Here is a 20,267-nt window from a genome sequence, read left to right on the forward strand (position 1 = left end):
AGTGGCCCATTGGAGTCAGCTGCGGTCTGCTGCTGCCGCTGCTCCTATACCATGTAGCGACGCACTACAGATATTTGCTGACAAAATCGTGATCTTTCAGCATGTTTAAAGACCACGATCTGCCATCATTGTGCATATATGTTGATTATTAGTATTAGGGGATTGCGAGTCTGAAAACACGGGATAGCCAGATATCTCTAGCCTGTTGCCACAGGGAGCCTCCATGATGGGGAGAGCACCACACCACCCGGATAGGTAGCCCCTTAAGTCCCACTCGTTTGCAAGTATTGGAAAATAAATAGGGAAATACCAGGGTGGCCCCTTTATGTCAATGTCTAACTCAAGGTACGAGTATTGCGATCATGACAAGGGCTTGCCAAAGCAGGCTTCCACCCACAGACAGCCGTTTCGGGGTATTTGCCCCTCGTCAGTGTGGGGTAGGATTTTGGCTGGTTGGGGCAATGAAAAATCAACCAACAAAACACAGTAATCACTGAACTCAATGAGATCAGTGAAAAATTCCAATGAAGTACTCAAGAGTCTCCACTGATGCCCCCAAAAATTTAAATATGCAAAACAGGAGTCTGTGGAGCCTCGGTTGCGAGTCTTAAAACACGGGATAGCCAGATATCTTTAGCCTGCTGCCACAGGGAGCCTCCATGATGGGACGAGCACCACACCACCCGGATAAATAGCCCCTTAAGTCCCACTCTGTGGGTGAGTTCAGTGATTACTGTGTTTTCTTGGTTGATTTTTCATTGCCCCAACTAGCAAGAATCCTGCTCCACACTGACGAGGGGCAAATACCCTGAAACAGCTGTCTGTGGGTGGAAGCCTGCTTTGGCAAGCCCTTGTCATGATCGCAATACTCGTACCTTGAGTTAGACATTGACATAAAGGGGCCACCCTGGTATTTCCCTATTTATGTTCCAATACTCGCAACCGAGTGGGACTTAAGGGGCTACCTATCCGGGTGGTGTGGTGCTCTCCCCATCATGGAGGCTCCCTGTGCCAACAGGCTAAAGATATCTGGCTATCCCGTGTTTTGAGACTCGCAACCGAGGCTCCACAGACTCTTGTTTTGCATATTTAAATTTTTGGGGGCATCAGTGGAGACTCTTGATTGGGTACTTCATTGGAGTTTTTTTCACTGATCTCCTTGAGTTCAGTGATTACTGTGTTTTGTTGCTTACTTGTGGGGATCGGACTTACCTCCTGGTGAAGGAGGAGCTGTTCCTGGTTTGGGTCTTACTTGGGGATCGGACTTACCTCCAGGTGGAGGAGGAGATGTTCCTGGTTTGAATCTTACTTGGGGATCGGACTTACCTCCAGGTGGAGGAGGAGCTGTTCCTGGTTTGGGTCTTACTTGGGGATTGGACTTACCTCCAGGTGGAGGAGGAGCTGTTCCTGGTTTGGGTCTTACTTGGGGATCGGACTTACCTCCAGGTGAAGGAGGAGCTGTTCCTGGTTTGGGTCTTACTTGGGGATTGGACTTACCTTCAGGTGGAGGAGGAGCAGTTCCTGGTTTGGGTCTTACTTGGGGATCGGACTTACCTCCAGGTGGAGGAGGAGCAGTTCCTGGTTTGGGTCTCAGTTGGGGTTTGGGCTTCTGTCTGGTGATCGGACTTACCTCTTGGTGGAGGAGGAGCAGTTCCTGGTTTGGGTCTCAGTTGGGGAACGGACTTACCTCTTGGTGGAGGAGGAGCAGTTCCTGGTTTGGGTCTCAGTTGGGGATCGGACTTGCCTCTTGGTGGAGGAGGAGCAGTTCCTGGTTTGGGTCTCAGTTGGGGATCGGACTTACCTCTTGGTGGAGGAGGAGCAGTTCCTGGTTTGGGTCTCAGTTGGGGATCGGACTTACCTCTTGGTGGAGGAGGAGCAGTTCCTGGTTTGGGTCTCAGTTGGGGATCGGACTTACCTCTTGGTGGAGGAGGAGCAGTTCCTGGTTTGGGTCTCAGTTGGGGATCGGACTTACCTCTTGGTGGAGGAGGAGCAGTTCCTGGTTTGGGTCTCAGTTGGGGATCGGACTTACCTCTTGGTGGAGGAGGAGCAGTTCCTGGTTTGGGTCTCAGTTGGGGATCAGACTTACCTCTTGGTGGAGGAGGAGCAGTTCCTGGTTTGGGTCTCAGTTGGGGATCGGACTTACCTCTTGGTGGAGGAGGAGCAGTTCCTGGTTTGGGTCTCAGTTGGGGATCGGACTTACCTCTTGGTGGAGGAGGAGCAGTTCCTGGTTTGGGTCTCAGTTGGGGATCGGACTTACCTCTTGGTGGAGGAGGAGCAGTTCCTGGTTTGGGTCTCAGTTGGGGATCGGACTTACCTCTTGGGGGAGGAGGAGCAGTTCCTGGTTTGGGTCTCAGTTGGGGTTTGGGCTTCTGTCTGGTGATCGGACTTTTGCCATCAGTTTCCATTTCGGTGTTGTTCTTCCTGACGCCGATTTCCTTCTGTCTTCCCGGATTGGTAATGGGCCATTTCTTGACTCCGGTGGCCAACTTGCTGTCTAATGTTCGAGATTCTGGGGTGCTGAGGGGTCGGGCAGGCAATTTTTCCTGGAATCTGGAGCTGCGGAGCACTGTCTGAGGAAGCTTGGTGATAAATTTCTTCTCCACATACTTGGCTCGGATCCAGATTTCTTTCTCACTCCTTAATGAAAGGGAATCCAAGGTTAGGAGGAGAATAAGCAATTGGTTTCCAGCTGGAGACAGAAATCTGCACCACAAGGTCCAGAATGTAACTCAGTACTAACATAGCAGAGGAATCCTGACAGCTGTGTGTTCCTGGATATAGAGCAATGATATCAGAGCAGCCTGGAGGGACCAAGTGGATCCCAGATCCCAGATCCCAGGACATCACATAATTCTCACAAATTCAGCTAGAAGAATAGAAGACTATTGGGGGAAAAACCCATTTGGCCCATCTGGTCGGCCCTATTAGTAATTACTTCCTATCTTAGGATATATATATATACCAGGCAGGTTCACATTCACTTATTGTAGATTTACCAACCACCTCTGCAGGAAATTTGTTCCAAGCACCTACTACTCTTTCAGTCATCAAATACTTTCTCGTATTCTTCCTGATCTTTTCTCAACTAATCTGAGATTGTTTCCAATTGTCCTAAGGTTCAAAACACTTTCCTCCTTTCCCTTCTTCCCCCATAACATAGAAAGATTTCCTTCATGTCCTCCCTTTCCCTTCTTCCCCCTGTATATAAAGATTTCCATCATGTCCCCCTTTCCCTTCTTCCCCCTGTATATAAAGATTTCCATCATGTCCCCCTTTCCCTTCTTCCCCCTGTATATAAAGATTTCCATCATGTCCTCCCTTTCCCTTCTTCCCCCTGTATATAAAGATTTCCATCATGTCCTCCCTTTCCCTTCTTCCCCCTGTATATAAAGATTTCCATCATGTCCTCCCTTTCCCTTCTTCCCCCTGTATATAAAGATTTCCATCATGTCCTCCCTTTCCCTTCTTCCTCCTGTAACATATATAAAGGTTTCCATCATGTCCCTCCTTTCCCTTCTTCCCCCTGTAACATATATAAAGGTTTCCATCATGTCCCTCCTTTCCCTTCTTCCCCCTGTATATAAAGATTTCCATCATGTCCTCCCTTTCCCTTCTTCCCCCTGTATATAAAGATTTCCATCATGTCCTCCCTTTCCCTTCTTCCTCCTGTAACATAGATAAAGGTTTCCATCATGTCCTCCCTTTCCCTTCTTCCCCCTGTAACATATATAAAGGTTTCCATCATGTCCCCCCTTTCCCTTCTTCCTCCTGTAACATATATAAAGGTTTCCATCATGTCCCCCCTTTCCCTTCTTCCCCCTGTATATAAAGATTTCCATCATGTCCCCCCCTTTCCCTTCTTCCTCCTGTAACATATATAAAGGTTTCCATCATGTCCCCCCTTTCCCTTCTTCCCCCTGTATATAAAGATTTCCATCATGTCCCCCCCTTTCCCTTCTTCCCCCTGTATATAAAGATTTCCATCATGTCCCCCCCTTTCCCTTCTTCCCCCTGTATATAAAGATTTCCATCATGACCCCCATTTCCCTTCTTCCCCCTGTATATAAAGATTTCCATCATGTCCCCCCTTTCCCTTCTTCCCCCTGTAACACATATACAGGTTTCCATCATGTCCCCCCTTTCCCTTCTTCCTCCTGTAACATATATAAAGGTTTCCATCATGTCCTCCCTTTCCCTTCTTCCCCCTGTAACATATAGAAAGGTTTCCATCATGTCCTCCCTTTCCCTTCTTCCTCCTGTAACATATATACAGGTTTCCATCATGTCCTCCTTTCGCTTCTTCCCCCTGTAACATATATACAGGTTTCCATCATGTCCCCCCTTTCCCTTCTTCCTCCTGTAACATATATAAAGGTTTCCATCATGTCCTCCTTTCCCTTCTTCCCCCTGTAACATATATAAAGGTTTCCATCATGTCCTCCTTTCCCTTCTTCCCCCTGTAACATATATACAGGTTTCCATCATGTCCTCCCTTTTCCTTCTTCCCTCCTGTAACATATATAAAGGTTTCCATCATGTCCTCCCTTTCCCTTCTTCCTCCTGTAACATATATAAAGGTTTCCATCATGTCCCCCCTTTCCCTTCTTCCTCCTGTAACATATATAAAGGTTTCCATCATGTCCCCCCTTTCCCTTCTCCCCCCTGTAACATATATAAAGGTTTCCATCATGTCCCTCCTTTCCCTTCTTCCTCCTATAACATATATAAAGGTTTCCATCATGTCCCCCTTTCCCTTCTTCCTCCTGTTATATATATATAAAGGTTTCCATCATGTCCTCCCTTTCCCTTCTTCCCTCCTGTAACATATATAAAGGTTTCCATCATCTCCTCCCTTTCCCTTCTTCCCTCCTGTAACATATATAAAGGTTTCCATCATGTCCTCCCTTTCCCTTCTTCCTCCTGTAACATATATAAAGGTTTCCATCATGTCTCCCTTTCCCTTCTTCCCCCTGTAACATATATAAAGGTTTCCATCATCTCCTCCCTTTCCCTTCTTCCTCCTGTAACATATATAAAGGTTTCCATCATGTCCCTCCTTTCCCTTCTTCCTCCTATAACATATATAAAGGTTTCCATCATGTCCCCCTTTCCCTTCTTCCTCCTGTTATATATATATAAAGGTTTCCATCATGTCTCCCTTTCCCTTCTTCCCCCTGTAACATATATAAAGGTTTCCATCATCTCCTCCCTTTCCTTTCTTCCTCCTGTAACATATATAAAGGTTTCCATCATGTCCTCCCTTTCCCTTCTTCCCTCCTGTAACATATATAAAGGTTTCCATCATCTCCTCCCTTTCCCTTCTTCCTCCTGTAACATATATAAAGGTTTCCATCATGTCCTCCCTTTCCCTTCTTCCTCCTGTAACAGATATAAAGGTTTCCATCATGTCCCTCCTTTCCCTTCTTCCCTCCTGTAACATATATAAAGGTTTCCATCATGTCCTCCTTTCCCTTCTTCCCTCCTGTAACATATATAAAGGTTTCCATCATGTCCCTCCTTTCCCTTCTTCCTCCTGTAACATATATAAAGGTTTCCATCATGTCCCCCCTTTCCCTTCTTCCTCCTGTAACATATATAAAGGTTTCCATCATGTCCTCCCTTTCCCTTCTTCCTCCTGTAACATATATAAAGGTTTCCATCATGTCCCCCTTTCCCTTCTTCCTCCTGTAACATATATAAAGGTTTCCATCATGTCCCCCTTTCCCTTCTTCCTCCTGTAACATATATAAAGGTTTCCATCATGTCCTCCCTTTCCCTTCTTCCTCCTGTAACATATATAAAGGTTTCCATCATGTCCCTCCTTTCCCTTCTTCCTCCTGTAACATATATAAAGGTTTCCATCTTGTCTTCCCTTTCCCTTCTTCCCTCCTGTAACATATATAAAGGTTTCCATCATGTCCTCCTTTCCCTTCTTCCTCCTGTAACATATATAAAGATTTCCATCATGTCCCTCCTTTCCCTTCTTCCTCCTGTAACATATATAAAGGTTTCCATCATGTCCTCCCTTTCCCTTCTTCCTCCTGTAACATATATAAAGGTTTCCATCATGTCCCTCCTTTCCCTTCTTCCCCCTTTAACATATATAAAGGTTTCCATCATGTCCTCCCTTTCCCTTCTTCCCCCTGTATATAAAGGTTTCCATCATGTCCCCCCTTTCCCTTCTTCCTCCTGTAACATATATAAAGGTTTCCATCATGTCCCTCCTTTCCCTTCTTCCCCCTGTAACATATATAAAGGTTTCCATCATGTCCCTCCTTTCCCTTCTTCCTCCTGTAACATATATAAAGGTTTCCATCATGTCCCCCCTTTCCCTTCTTCCTCCTGTAACATATATAAAGGTTTCCATCATGTCCCTCCTTTCCCTTCTTCCCCCTGTAACATATATAAAGGTTTCCATCATGTCCTCCCTTTCCCTTCTTCCTCCTGTAACATATATAAAGGTTTCCATCATGTCCCTCCTTTCCCTTCTTCCCCCTATAACATATATAAAGGTTTCCATCATGTCCTCCCTTTCCCTTCTCCCCCCTATAACATATATAAAGGTTTCCATCATGTCCTCCCTTTCCCTTCTTCCCCCTATAACATATATAAAGGTTTCCATGTCCTCCCTTTCCCTTCTTCCCCCTGTAACATATATAAAGGTTTCCATCATGTCCTCCTTTCCCTTCTTCCCTCCTGTAACATATATAAAGGTTTCCATCATGTCCCCCCTTTCCCTTCTTCCCTCTGTAACATATATAAAGGTTTCCATCATGTCCCTCCTTTCCCTTCTTCCTCCTGTAACATATATAAAGGTTTCCATCATCTCCTCCCTTTCCCTTCTTCCTCCTGTAACATATATAAAGGTTTCCATCATGTCCTCCCTTTCCCTTCTTCCTCCTGTAACATATATAAAGGTTTCCATCATGTCCCTCCTTTCCCTTCTTCCTCCTGTAACGTATATAAAGGTTTCCATGATGTCCCCCCTTTCCCTTCTTCCCCCTGTAACATATATAAAGGTTTCCATCATGTCCCTCCTTTCCCTTCTTCCTCCTGTAACATATATAAAGGTTTCCATCATGTCCTCCTTTCCCTTCTTCCTCCTGTAACACATATAAAGGTTTCCATCATGTCCTCCATTTCCCTTCTTCCTCCTGTAACATATATAAAGGTTTCCATGTCCTCCCTTTCCCTTCTTCCTCCTGTAACATATATAAAGGTTTCCATCATGTCCTCCTTTCCCTTCTTCCCTCCTGTAACATATATAAAGGTTTCCATCATGTCCTCCCTTTTCCCTTCTTCCTCCTGTAACATATATAAAGGTTTCCATCATGTCCTCCCTTTCCCTTCTTCCTCCTGTAACATATATAAAGGTTTCCATCATGTCTTCCCTTTCCCTTCCTCCTCCTGTAACATATATAAAGGTTTCCATCATGTCCCCCCTTTCCCTTCTTCCTCCTGTAACATATATAAAGGTTTCCATCATGTCCTCCCTTTCCCTTCTTCCTCCTGTAACATATATAAAGATTTCCATCATGTCGTCCCTTTCCCTTCTTCCTCCTGTAACATATATAAAGGTTTCCATGATGTCCCCCCTTTCCCTTCTCCCCCCTGTAACATATATAAAGGTTTCCATCATGTCCTCCCTTTCCCTTCTTCCCCCTGTATATAAAGGTTTCCATCATGTCCCCCTTTCCCTTCTTCCCCCTGTAACATATATAAAGGTTTCCATCATGTCCTCCCTTTCCCTTCTTCCCTCCTGTAACATATATAAAGGTTTCCATCATGTCCCCCCTTTCCCTTCTTCCTCCTGTAACATATATAAAGGTTTCCATCATGTCCTCTCTTTCCCTTCTTCCTCTGTAACATATATAAAGGTTTCCATCATGCCCCCCCTTTCCCTTCTTCCTCCTGTAACATATATAAAGGTTTCCATCATGTCCTCCCTTTCCCTTCTTCCTCCTGTAACATATATAAAGGTTTCCATCATGTCCTCCCTTTCCCTTCTTCCTCCTGTAACATATATAAAGGTTTCCATCATGCCCCCCCTTTCCCTTCTTCCCCCTGTAACATATATAAAGGTTTCCATCATGTCCCCCCTTTCCCTTCTTCCTCCTGTAACATATATAAAGGTTTCCATGATGTCCCCCCTTTCCCTTCTTCCTCCTGTAACATATATAATGGTTTCCATCATGTCCTCCCTTTCCCTTCTTCCTCCTGTAACATATATAAAGGTTTCCATCATGTCCTCCCTTTCCCTTCTTCCTCCTGTAACATATATAAAGGTTTCCATCATGTCCTCCCTTTCCCTTCTTCCTCCTGTAACATATATAAAGGTTTCCATCATGTCCTCCCTTTCCCTTCTTCCTCCTGTAACATATATAAAGGTTTCCATCATGTCCCTCCTTTCCCTTCTTCCTCCTGTAACATATATAATGGTTTCCATCATGTCCTCCCTTTCCCTTCTTCCTCCTGTAACATATATACAGGTTTCCATCATGTCCCTCCCTTTCCCTTCTTCCTCCTGTAACATATATAAAGGTTTCCATCATGTCCTCCCTTTCCCTTCTTCCTCCTGTAACATATATAAAGGTTTCCATCATGTCCCCCCTTTCCCTTCTTCCTCCTGTAACATATATAAAGGTTTCCATCATGTCCCCCTTTCCCTTCTTCCTCCTGTAATATATATACAGGTTTCCATCATGTCCCCCTTTCCCTTCTTCCTCCTGTAACATATATACAGGTTTCCATCATGTCCCCCCTTTCCCTTCTTCCTCCTGTAACATATATAAGCATATAGACATAATGTTTTGATGTAGAAATGATACTGGAAGATAAGAACAGCCTAAGGAAAAGAGAGCGATTACTCCTGGCAGAAATGAGAGGGTTATGGGAATTAGTTACTTTAAAAAAATATCTTGAACGAGATTCTATACTGAAAGGTTTAACGATACACGAACCCTTGGCAGGGGAGTTAGGAGACATTAGAACAATGGGGCTCTCTGTTTCACGACTTTTCTAGACAAAACTGTTATTTTCATTATAAATAAAAGGAAAGAACAATGGTTAGTCAGGAGTAAAGAAACAGCATCACTGTTTGAGCAAATTAAAGCATACGAAGAACATGGGATGTCAAAATATTAGCCAGCGACATTAACCATCGCATCAACAACGAGGAGGAGGAGGAGGAGGAGGAGGAGGAGATCATTAATCAAAAAGAGAGAAAACGAGAAAGAGATAACAGTATACGTCATAGGGGAAAGGACCAACTGCGAAATCAAATATGACCTATCAGTCCTCACAATACATAAACAGCACACCAAACAAAAAGGAGAGTAGATCTACAATCCCCCTTTTCCTATTATTATTCATTCCAAAACCAACAAAAAAAGTTACACCTAATGAACATAAAACACCTGAAAAAAAAACAATACGGATCCCCCCACTATACCAATCCATAATAGATAATAGAAGAGCGCTATCATGTCACTATGGCCGCCTGGATGTGGAGCTTCCACCCCTCTAGTGGATGGTGCAGAGAAGAAGAGCGCTATTGTGTCACTATGGCCGCCTGGATATGGAGCTTCCACCCCTCTAGTGGATGGTGCAGAGAAGAAGAGCGCTATCGTGTCACTATGGCCGCCTGGATGTGGAGCTTCCACCCCTCTAGTGGATGGTGCAGAGAAGAAGAGCGCTATCGTGTCACTATGGCCGCCTGGATGTGGAGCTTCCACCCCTCTAGTGGATGGTGCAGAGAAGAAGAGCGCTATCGTGTCACTATGGCCGCCTGGATGTGGAGCTTCCACCCCTCTAGTGGATGGTGCAGAGAAGAAGAGTGCTATCGTATCACTATGGCCGCCTGGATGTGGAGCTTCCACCCCTCTAGTGGATGGTGCAGAGAAGAAGAGCGCTATCGTGTCACTATGGCCGCCTGGATGTGGAGCTTCCACCCCTCTAGTGGATGGTGCAGAGAAGAAGAGCGCTATCGTGTCACTATGGCCGCCTGGATGTGGAGCTTCCACCCCTCTAGTGGATGGTGCAGAGAAGAAGAGCGCTATCGTGTCACTATGGCCGCCTGGATGTGGAGCATCCACCCCTCTAGTGGATGGTGCAGAGAAGAAGAGCGCTATCGTGTCACTATGGCCGCCTGGATGTGGAGCTTCCACCCCTCTAGTGAATGGTGCAGAGAAGAAGAGCGCTATCGTGTCACTATGGCGGCCTGGATGTGGAGCTTCCACCCCTCTAGTGGATGGTGCAGAGAAGAAGAGCGCTATCGTGTCACTATGGCCGCCTGGATATGGAGCTTCCACCCCTCTAGTGGATGGTGCAGAGAAGAAGAGCGCTATCATGTCACTATGGCGGCCTGGATGTGGAGCTTCCACCCCTCTAGTGGATGGTGCAGAGAAGAAGAGCGCTATCGTGTCACTATGGCCGCCTGGATGTGGAGCTTCCACCCCTCTAGTGAATGGTGCATACAAGAAGAGCGCTATCGTGTCACTATGGCCGCCTGGATGTGGAGCTTCCACCCCTCTAGTGGATGGTGCAGAGAAGAAGAGCGCTATCGTGTCACTATGGCCGCCTGGATGTGGAGCTTCCACCCCTCTAGTGAATGGTGCATACAAGAAGAGCGCTATCGTGTCACTATGGCCGCCTGGATATGGAGCTTCCACCCCTCTAGTGGATGGTGCAGAGAAGAAGAGCGCTATCATGTCACTATGGCCGCCTGGATGTGGAGCTTCCACCCCTCTAGTGGATGGTGCAGAGAAGAAGAGCGCTATCATGTCACTATGGCCGCCTGGATGTGGAGCTTCCACCCCTCTAGTGGATGGTGCAGAGAAGAAGAGCGCTATCGTGTCACTATGGCCGCCTGGATGTGGAGCTTCCACCCCTCTAGTGGATGGTGCAGAGAAGAAGAGCGCTATCGTGTCACTATGGCCGCCTGGATGTGGAGCTTCCACCCCTCTAGTGGATGGTGCAGAGAAGAAGAGCGCTATCGTGTCACTATGGCCGCCTGGATGTGGAGCTTCCACCCCTCTAGTGGATGGTGCAGAGAAGAAGAGCGCTATCATGTCACTATGGCCGCCTGGATGTGGAGCTTCCACCCCTCTAGTGGATGGTGCAGAGAAGAAGAGCGCTATCATGTCACTATGGCCGCCTGGATGTGGAGCTTCCACCCCTCTAGTGGATGGTGCAGAGAAGAAGAGCGCTATCGTGTCACTATGGCCGCCTGGATGTGGAGCTTCCACCCCTCTAGTGGATGGTGCAGAGAAGAAGAGCGCTATCATGTCACTATGGCCGCCTGGATGTGGAGCTTCCACCCCTCTAGTGGATGGTGCAGAGAAGAAGAGCGCTATCGTGTCACTATGGCCGCCTGTATGTGGAGCTTCCACCCCTCTAGTGGATGGTGCAGAGAAGAAGAGCGCTATCATGTCACTATGGCCGCCTGGATGTGGAGCTTCCACCCCTCTAGTGGATGGTGCAGAGAAGAAGAGCGCTATCGTGTCACTATGGCCGCCTGTATGTGGAGCTTCCACCCCTCTAGTGGATGGTGCAGAGAAGAAGAGCGCTATCGTGTCACTATGGCCGCCTGTATGTGGAGCTTCCACCCCTCTAGTGGATGGTGCAGACTACCTAAAGAATTTGTCTACATCTGAGTTATAGGAGAAAAATTTCAAATTGGAGGAGGTTCTATGATCCAATGAGACAAAGATCTTATGTCTGGCTTAAGCCAAAGGCCATACTCTCCAGTAGTGTGGACACGCCAATAGAATGGCAGCATTGTGGTAACAGGGATGCTGGATGAGTTATAACGGGAGCATCCAGAACCAGTATCTAGGGAGGACTGCTATAGACATCAAGTAAGGGACCTACCTTGTGCTGGAGGACATCGGCTTCTTAATGTTCATTTCTTCTATTCGAGCTTCGAAGATTCCATTAATAGTGTTGTTTCCAAGTTCACACATCAGCTATATATGAAAATCACATGACAAAGGTCTCAATTTTACCAAATGCTCATTACCTAGAAAGTCTCAATTACACTTTACACCTATGTTGGCCACTGCCACTTGCTAGTATAAAGTGTATGGGGGGGGGGGGGGGGGTGTCTCTTGGAACTCCACCAACAGATGATGTTGGTGAAGGTAGGGGTCTGTCATGATGGATGTGCCCGACTTCATTATTCTTAGCGAGATAAGCCACCAGAGTTGTCTGGCTGCTTGTTTCCTCTCCCCATCCTATTGAGAGGCTGTACTGGACGTTCATGTGTGTGGAGGACAGGAGAGATAAATGATGGTGGTACAGCCAAGAGTTATTGAAGGTGTAGGACCACCTTAACTCATGCATCATATACAAGGTGCTACACAGACCCAACCCTCCGTCACATACAATATCGGTTCTAACGAGTTCACATACAATGTGACTGTAAGGCGCAGGCTAGAAAAATACCTATAATATCTAATCTAATGACCTTCATAGGGAGGTAATCCAACTGTGGTCTGAGGTTTCACAGAGCTGCTAGAGACAGGAGACTACCTGGAGGGAGGGATTTCCTCACAATCTGGTGAGGAAGGAGAAATGAAAGTAAAAGAGATGTGCCTGTCAGGCCTATTGTATGTGACGGAGGGGTTAAATATCTTACAATAATCCAGTGTCTAACAAAATATCTTCATCAAAATCCCTATCAACATCTTTATTAATCTACAGAGAATTACTAAGAGTCCTATTCCACGGGCCGATGGGGGCGGTCTGCTAGATCGGGGTTTTTTACTGGGCCTATTCCATGGCCCCGATGATTGTTTAGCAAAGGCTGCAGGGACATTGTTACCGATGTCCTTGCAGCCCTTGTTTCATACATTACCTGTCCGGGCTGCAGGTCTTCTTATTTCCATCAAATCCACAGACTCCATCAACCCCTCCATCAAATCCAGACCCCACCAACCCCTCCACCAAATCCAGACCCCACCAACCCCTCCACCAAATCCAGACCCCACCAACCCCTCCACCTAATCCACAGACCCCACCAACCCCTCTACCTAATCCATACACTTCATCAACCCCTCCACCTAATCCACAGACGCCTTCAACCCTTCACCTAATCCATACACTCCATCGACTCCTCCTCTAGACTTCATCAACCCCTCCACCAAATCCATAGGCCCCATTTACACCTTCAATAAATCTGCAGAACCTTATAAATATCTTCACCAAATCCACAGAACCCATCAACCCCTCCACCAAATCCAGACCCCACCAACCCTTCCACCAAATCCAGACCCTACCAACCCCTCCACCAAATCCAGACCCCATCAACCCCTCCACCAAATCCAGACCCTACCAACCCCTCCACCAAATCCAGACCCCATCAACCCTTCCACCAAGTCCAGACCCCACCAACCCCTACACCAAATCTAGACCCCACCAACCCATCCACCAAATCCACAGACGCCTTCAACCCTTCCACCAAGTCCAGACCCCACCAACCCCTACACCAAATCTAGACCCCACCAACCCATCCACCAAATCCACAGACGCCTTCAACCCTTACCTAATCCATACACTCCATCGACTCCTCAACAAATCCAAATCCATAGACCCCATTTACACCTTCAATAAATCTGCAGAACCTTATAAATATCTCCACCAAATCCACAGATGCCATCAACGACTTTCCTAAATCCACAGATTCCATCAACCCCATCTAGCAGATTGGCACTTGCCTACTGCATTCATCGGCCATGTAATACTGCCCTTAGATACCATACATGTTGCCCCAAATATATTCCTGTGTAGAAACTATGGGTCATAATGAAAGATAGCACCTTCCGGTCACAGATCTCCTGGTCCATCTAGGCCCATGTCTACACTAGATGTCTCTTCTGATCTGCAGCCATGCACAATCACTAATGAGAGATAATCTCAGCTAGACATCACCTTCACCAGCTCTGGCTCCCAGGAATCCAAGGTGAGTGAGCGAACCTTCGAGAAGTGGACACCAAGGCTTCTATATAGGGAAGAGCAAGCACAGAGATCAGAGGAAAAGTGACAGCCCTTACACAGAGCGATAATCTACCAGATCAGATGTAATAAAGACAACGACCAGCTAAAGAAAAAATCATCAACTGCTCACCACGCATCACATTATATAATAGTGACATGTGGCTCCATGTAATAGTGACCCGTGGCTCCGTGTAATAGTGACACGTGGCTCTGTGTAATAAAGACCCATGGCTCCGTGTAATAGAGACCCGTGGCTCAGTGTAATAAAGACCCATGGCTCCATGTAAAAGTGAACAGTGGCTCCGTGTAATAGTGACACGTGACTCTGTGTAATAAAAACCCATGGCTCTGTGTAATAGTGACCCGTGGCAAAGTGTAATAGTGACCCGTGGCTCTGTGTAATAGTGATACATTGCTCCGTGTAATAGTGACCCGTGGCTCCGTGTAATAGCGACACATGGCTACGTGTAATAGTGATACATGGCTCCGTGTAATAGTGACCCGTGGCCCGTGTAATAGTGACCCGTGGCTCTGTGTAATAAAGACCCGTGGCTCAGTGTAATAGTGATATATGGCTCCGTGTAATAGTGACACATGGCTCCGTGTAATAGTGACACATGGCTCCGTGTAATAGTGACACATGGCTACGTGTAATAGTGATACATGGCTACGTGTAATAGTGATACATGGCTACGTGTAATAGTGACACATGGCTACGTGTAATAGTGATACATGGCTACGTGTAATAGTGATACATGGCTATGTGTAATTGTTACACATGGCTACGTGTAATAGTGACACATGGCTACGTGTAATAGTGATACATGGCTCCGTGTAATAGTGATACATGGCTCCGTGTAATAGTAATACATTGCTCCGTGTAATAGTGACACATGGCTACGTGTAATAGTGATACATGGCTACGTGTAACCGTGACACATGGCTACGTGTAAAAAGTGACCCGTGGCTCAGTCTAATAGTGACCCGTGGCTCAGTGTAATAGTGACACGTGGCTCCGTGTAATGGTGATACATGGCTCCGTGTAATAGTGACCCGTGGCTCCGTGTAATAGTGGCACGTGGCTCTGTGTAATAAAGACCCATGGCTCTGTGTAATAGTCACCCATGGCTCCGTGTAATAGTGACACTTGGCTCCGTGTAATAGTGATACATGGCTTCGTGTAATAGTGACCCGTGGCTCACTGTAATAGTGACACGTGGCTCTGTGTAATAAAGACCCATGGCTCCGTGTAATAGTGACCCGTGGCCCCGTGTAATAGTGACACGTAGCTCTGTGTAATAAAGACCCATGGCTCAATGTAATAAAGACCCGTGGCTCAGTGTAATAGTGATACATGACTCCGTGTAATAGTAATATATGTCTCCGTGTAATAGTGACACATGGCTCCGTGTAATAGTGACACATGGCTACGTGTAATAGTGATACATGGCTACGTGTAATAGTGACACATGTCTATGTGTAATAGTGATACATGGCTACGTGTAATAGTGACACATGGCTACGTGTAATAGTGATACATGGCTACGTGTAATAGTGATACATGGCTACGTGTAATAGTGATACTACGTGTAATAGTGATACATGGCTACGTGTAATAGTAATACATTGCTCCGTGTAATAGTGATACATGGCTACGTGTAATAGTGATACATGGCTACGTGTAATAGTGATACATAGTGTAATAGTGATACATGGCTACGTGTAATAGTGAAACATGGCTACGTGTAACAGTGACACATGGCTACGTGTAATAGTGACCAATGGCTACGTGTAATAGTGATACATGGCTACGTGTAACAGTGACACATGGCTACGTGTAATAGTGATACATGGCTACGTGTAATAGTGATACATGGCTACGTGTAATAGTGATGTATGGCTATGTGTAATAGTGATACATGGCTACGTGTAATAGTGATACATGGCTACGTGTAATAGTGACACATATCTTCGTGTAATAGTGTCCCGTGGCTCCTTGTAATAGTGATAAATGGCTACATGTAATAGTGATACAGGGCTACATGTAATAGTGATACATGGCTCCGTGTAATAGTGATACATGGCTACGTGTAATAGTGACACATGGCTGCGTGTAATAGTGATACATGGCTCTGTGTAATAGTGATACATGGCTACATGTAATAGTGATACATGGCTACATGTAATAGTGATACATGGCTACATGTAATAGTGATACATGGCTACGTGTAATAGTGATACATGGCTCTGTGTAATAGTGATACATGGATCCGTGTAATAGTGATACATGGCTACGTGTAATAGTGATACATGGCTACGTGTAATAGTGATACATGGCTATGTGTAATAGTGATACATGGTTATGTGTAATAGTGACACATAGCTCTGTGTAATAGTGATACATGGCTCCGTGTAATAGTGACACATGGCTACGTGTAATAGTGATAGAAGGCTCCGTGTAATAGTGATACATGGCTACGTGTAATAGTGATACATGGCTCCTTGTAATAGTGACGCATGGCTACATGTAATAGTGATACTTGGCTACGTGTAATAGGGACACATGGCTACGTGTAATAGTGATACATGGCTACGTGTCATATTGATACTACGTGTAATAGTGACACATGGCTCCGTGTAATAGTGACACATGGCTACGTGTAATAGTGACACATGGCTACGTGTAATAGTGACACATGGCTACGTGTAATAGTGATACATAGCTACGTGTAATAGTGACACATGGCTACGTGTAATAGTGATACATAGCTACGTGTAATAGTGACACATGGCTACGTGTAATAGTGACACATGGCTACGTGTAATAGTGATACATGGCTCTGTGTAATAGTGATACATGGCTCTGTGTAATAGTAACACATGGCTACGTGTAATAGTGATACATGGCTACGTCTAATAGTGATACATGGCTACGTGTAATAGTGACACATGGCTACGTGTAATAGTGATACATAGCTACGTGTAATAGTGATACATGGCTACGTCTAATAGTGATACATGGCTACGTGTAATAGTGACACATGGCTACGTGTAATAGTGATACTACGTGTAATAGTGATACATGGCTCCGTTTAATAGTGACAAATGGCTACGTGTAATAGTGATACATAGCTACGTGTAATAATGACACATGGCAATGTGTAATCGTGATACATGGCTACGTGTAATAGTGACACATGGCTACGTGTAATAGTGACCCGTGGCTCCTTGTAATAGTGATAAATGGCTACGTGTAATAGTGATACATGGCTACATGTAATAGTGATACATTGCTACATGTAATAGTGATACATGGCTACGTGTAATAGTGACACATGGCTACGTGTAATAGTGATACATGGCTACATGTAATAGTGATACATTGCTACATGTAATAGTGATACATGACTCCGTGTAATAGTAATATATGTCTCCGTGTAATAGTGACACATGGCTCCGTGTAATAGTGACACATGGCTACGTGTAATAGTGATACATGGCTACGTGTAATAGTGACACATGTCTATGTGTAATAGTGATACATGGCTACGTGTAATAGTGACACATGGCTACGTGTAATAGTGACACATGGCTACGTGTAATAGTGATACATGGCTACGTGTAATAGTGATACATGGCTACGTGTAATAGTGATACTACGTGTAATAGTGATACATGGCTACCTGTAATAGTGATACATGGCTACGTGTAATAGTGATACATGGCTACGTGTAATAGTGATACATGGCTACGTGTAATAGTGATACTACGTGTAATAGTGATACATGGCTACGTGTAATAGTAATACATTGCTCCGTGTAATAGTGATACATGGCTACGTGTAATAGTGATACATAGTGTAATAGTGATACATGGCTCCGTGTAATAGTGATACATGGCTACGTGTAATAGTGATGTATGGCTATGTGTAATAGTGATACATGGCTACGTGTAATAGTGATACATGGCTACGTGTAATAGTGATACATGGCTACGTGTAATAGTGACACATATCTTCGTGTAATAGTGTCCCGTGGCTCCTTGTAATAGTGATAAATGGCTACATGTAATAGTGATACAGGGCTACATGTAATAGTGATACATGGCTATGTGTAATAGTGATACTACGTGTAATAGTGACACATGGCTCCGTGTAATAGTGATACATGGCTCTGTGTAATAGTGATACATGGCTACATGTAATAGTGATACATGGCTACATGTAATAGTGATACATGGCTACATGTAATAGTGATACATGGCTACGTGTAATAGTGATACATGGCTCTGTGTAATAGTGATACATGGATCCGTGTAATAGTGATACATGGCTACGTGTAATAGTGATACATGGCTACGTGTAATAGTGATACATGGCTATGTGTAATAGTGATACATGGCTACGTGTAATAGTGATACATAGCTCTGTGTAATAGTGATACATGGCTCCGTGTAATAGTGACACATGGCTACGTGTAATAGTGATAGAAGGCTCCGTGTAATAGTGATACATGGCTACGTGTAATAGTGATACATGGCTCCTTGTAATAGTGACGCATGGCTACATGTAATAGTGATACATGGCTACGTGTAATAGGGACACATGGCTACGTGTAATAGTGATACATGGCTACGTGTCATATTGACGTGTAATAGTGATACTACATGTAATAGTGATACATGGCTCCGTGTAATAGTGATACTACGTGTAATAGTGATACTACGTGTAATAGTGATACATGGCTACGTGTAATAGTGATACATGGCTACGTGTAATAGTGATACATGGCTCCGTGTAATAGTGATACATGGCTAAGTGTAATAGTGATACATGGCTACGTGTAATAGTGATACATGGTTATGTGTAATAGTGACACATGGCTCCGTGTAATAGTGACCAGTGGCTCCGTGTAATAGTGATACATGGCTACGTGTAATAGTGATACATGGCTACGTGTAATAGTGACACATGGCTACGTGTAATAGTGACACATGGCTCCGTGTAATAGTGACACATGGCTACGTGTAATAGTGACACATGGCTACGTGTAATAGTGACACATGGCTACGTGTAATAGTGATACATAGCTACGTGTAATAGTGACACATGGCTACGTGTAATAGTGATACATGGCTACATGTAATAGTGATGTATGGTTATGTGTAATAGTAACACATGGCTCCGTTTAATAGTGACAAATGGCTACGTGTAATAGTGATACATAGCTACGTGTAATAGTGACACATGGCTAATGTGTAATAGTGATACATGGCTACGTGTAATAGTGACACATGGCTACGTGTAATAGTGACACAGTGGCTACGTGTAATAGTGATACATGGCTACGTGTAATAGTGATACATGGCTACGTGTAATAGTGATACATTGCTACATGTAATAGTGATACATGGCTACGTGTAATAGTGATACATGGCTACGTGTAATAGTGATACATGGCTATGTGTAATAGTGATACATGGCTCCGTGTAATAGTGACACATGGCTACGTGTAATAGTGATACATGGCTACGTGTAATAGTGATACATGGCTACGTGTAATAGTGATACTACGTGTAATAGTGATACATGGCTACGTGTAATAGTAATACATTGCTCCGTGTAATAGTGATACATGGCTACGTGTAATAGTGATACATGGCTACGTGTAATAGTGATACATAGTGTAATAGTGATACATGGCTACGTGTAATAGTGAAACATGGCTACGTGTAACAGTGACACATGGCTACGTGTAATAGTGACCAATGGCTACGTGTAATAGTGATACATGGCTACGTGTAACAGTGACACATGGCTACGTGTAATAGTGATACATGGCTACGTGTAATAGTGATACATGGCTACGTGTAATAGTGATGTATGGCTATGTGTAATAGTGATACATGGCTACGTGTAATAGTGATACATGGCTACGTGTAATAGTGACACATGGCTACGTGTAATAGTGATACATGGCAACGTCTAATAGTGATACATGGTTATGTATAATAGTGACCCATGGCTACGTGTAATAGTGATACATGGCTTTGTGTAATAGTGACACATGGCTACGTGTAATAGTGATACATGGCTACGTGTAATAGTGACACATGGCTACGTGTAATAGTGATACATGGCTACGTGTAATAGTGATATATGGCTACGTCTAATAGTGATACATGGCTCCGTGTAATAGTGATACATGGCTGTGTGTAATAGTGATACATGGCTACGTGTAATAGTGACACATGGCTACGTGTAATAGTGATAC

The 20,267-nt window shown here is 44.8% G+C and overlaps 1 protein-coding gene across 3 annotated transcripts in view; it reads right to left on the minus strand.

Moving 5' to 3' along the window:
- Window positions 1–20,267, minus strand: part of ACAP1 (ArfGAP with coiled-coil, ankyrin repeat and PH domains 1) — a 215,977-nt gene that overhangs the window by 29,289 nt on the left and 166,421 nt on the right. For all 3 annotated transcript variants that reach the window (XM_069950340.1, XM_069950350.1, XM_069950331.1), the window contains 3 exons: window positions 13,930–13,999; window positions 11,872–11,966; window positions 2,315–2,637 (listed from right to left, as the gene is read on the minus strand). In XM_069950340.1, the coding sequence (XP_069806441.1) occupies window positions 2,315–2,637; window positions 11,872–11,966; window positions 13,930–13,999 (488 nt within the window). The remainder of the gene's footprint in view (window positions 1–2,314; window positions 2,638–11,871; window positions 11,967–13,929; window positions 14,000–20,267) is intronic.

The sequence above is a fragment of the Dendropsophus ebraccatus genome, chromosome 1 (assembly GCF_027789765.1).
Source record: "Dendropsophus ebraccatus isolate aDenEbr1 chromosome 1, aDenEbr1.pat, whole genome shotgun sequence".
In the NCBI taxonomy this organism is placed as follows: Eukaryota; Metazoa; Chordata; class Amphibia; order Anura; family Hylidae; genus Dendropsophus; species Dendropsophus ebraccatus.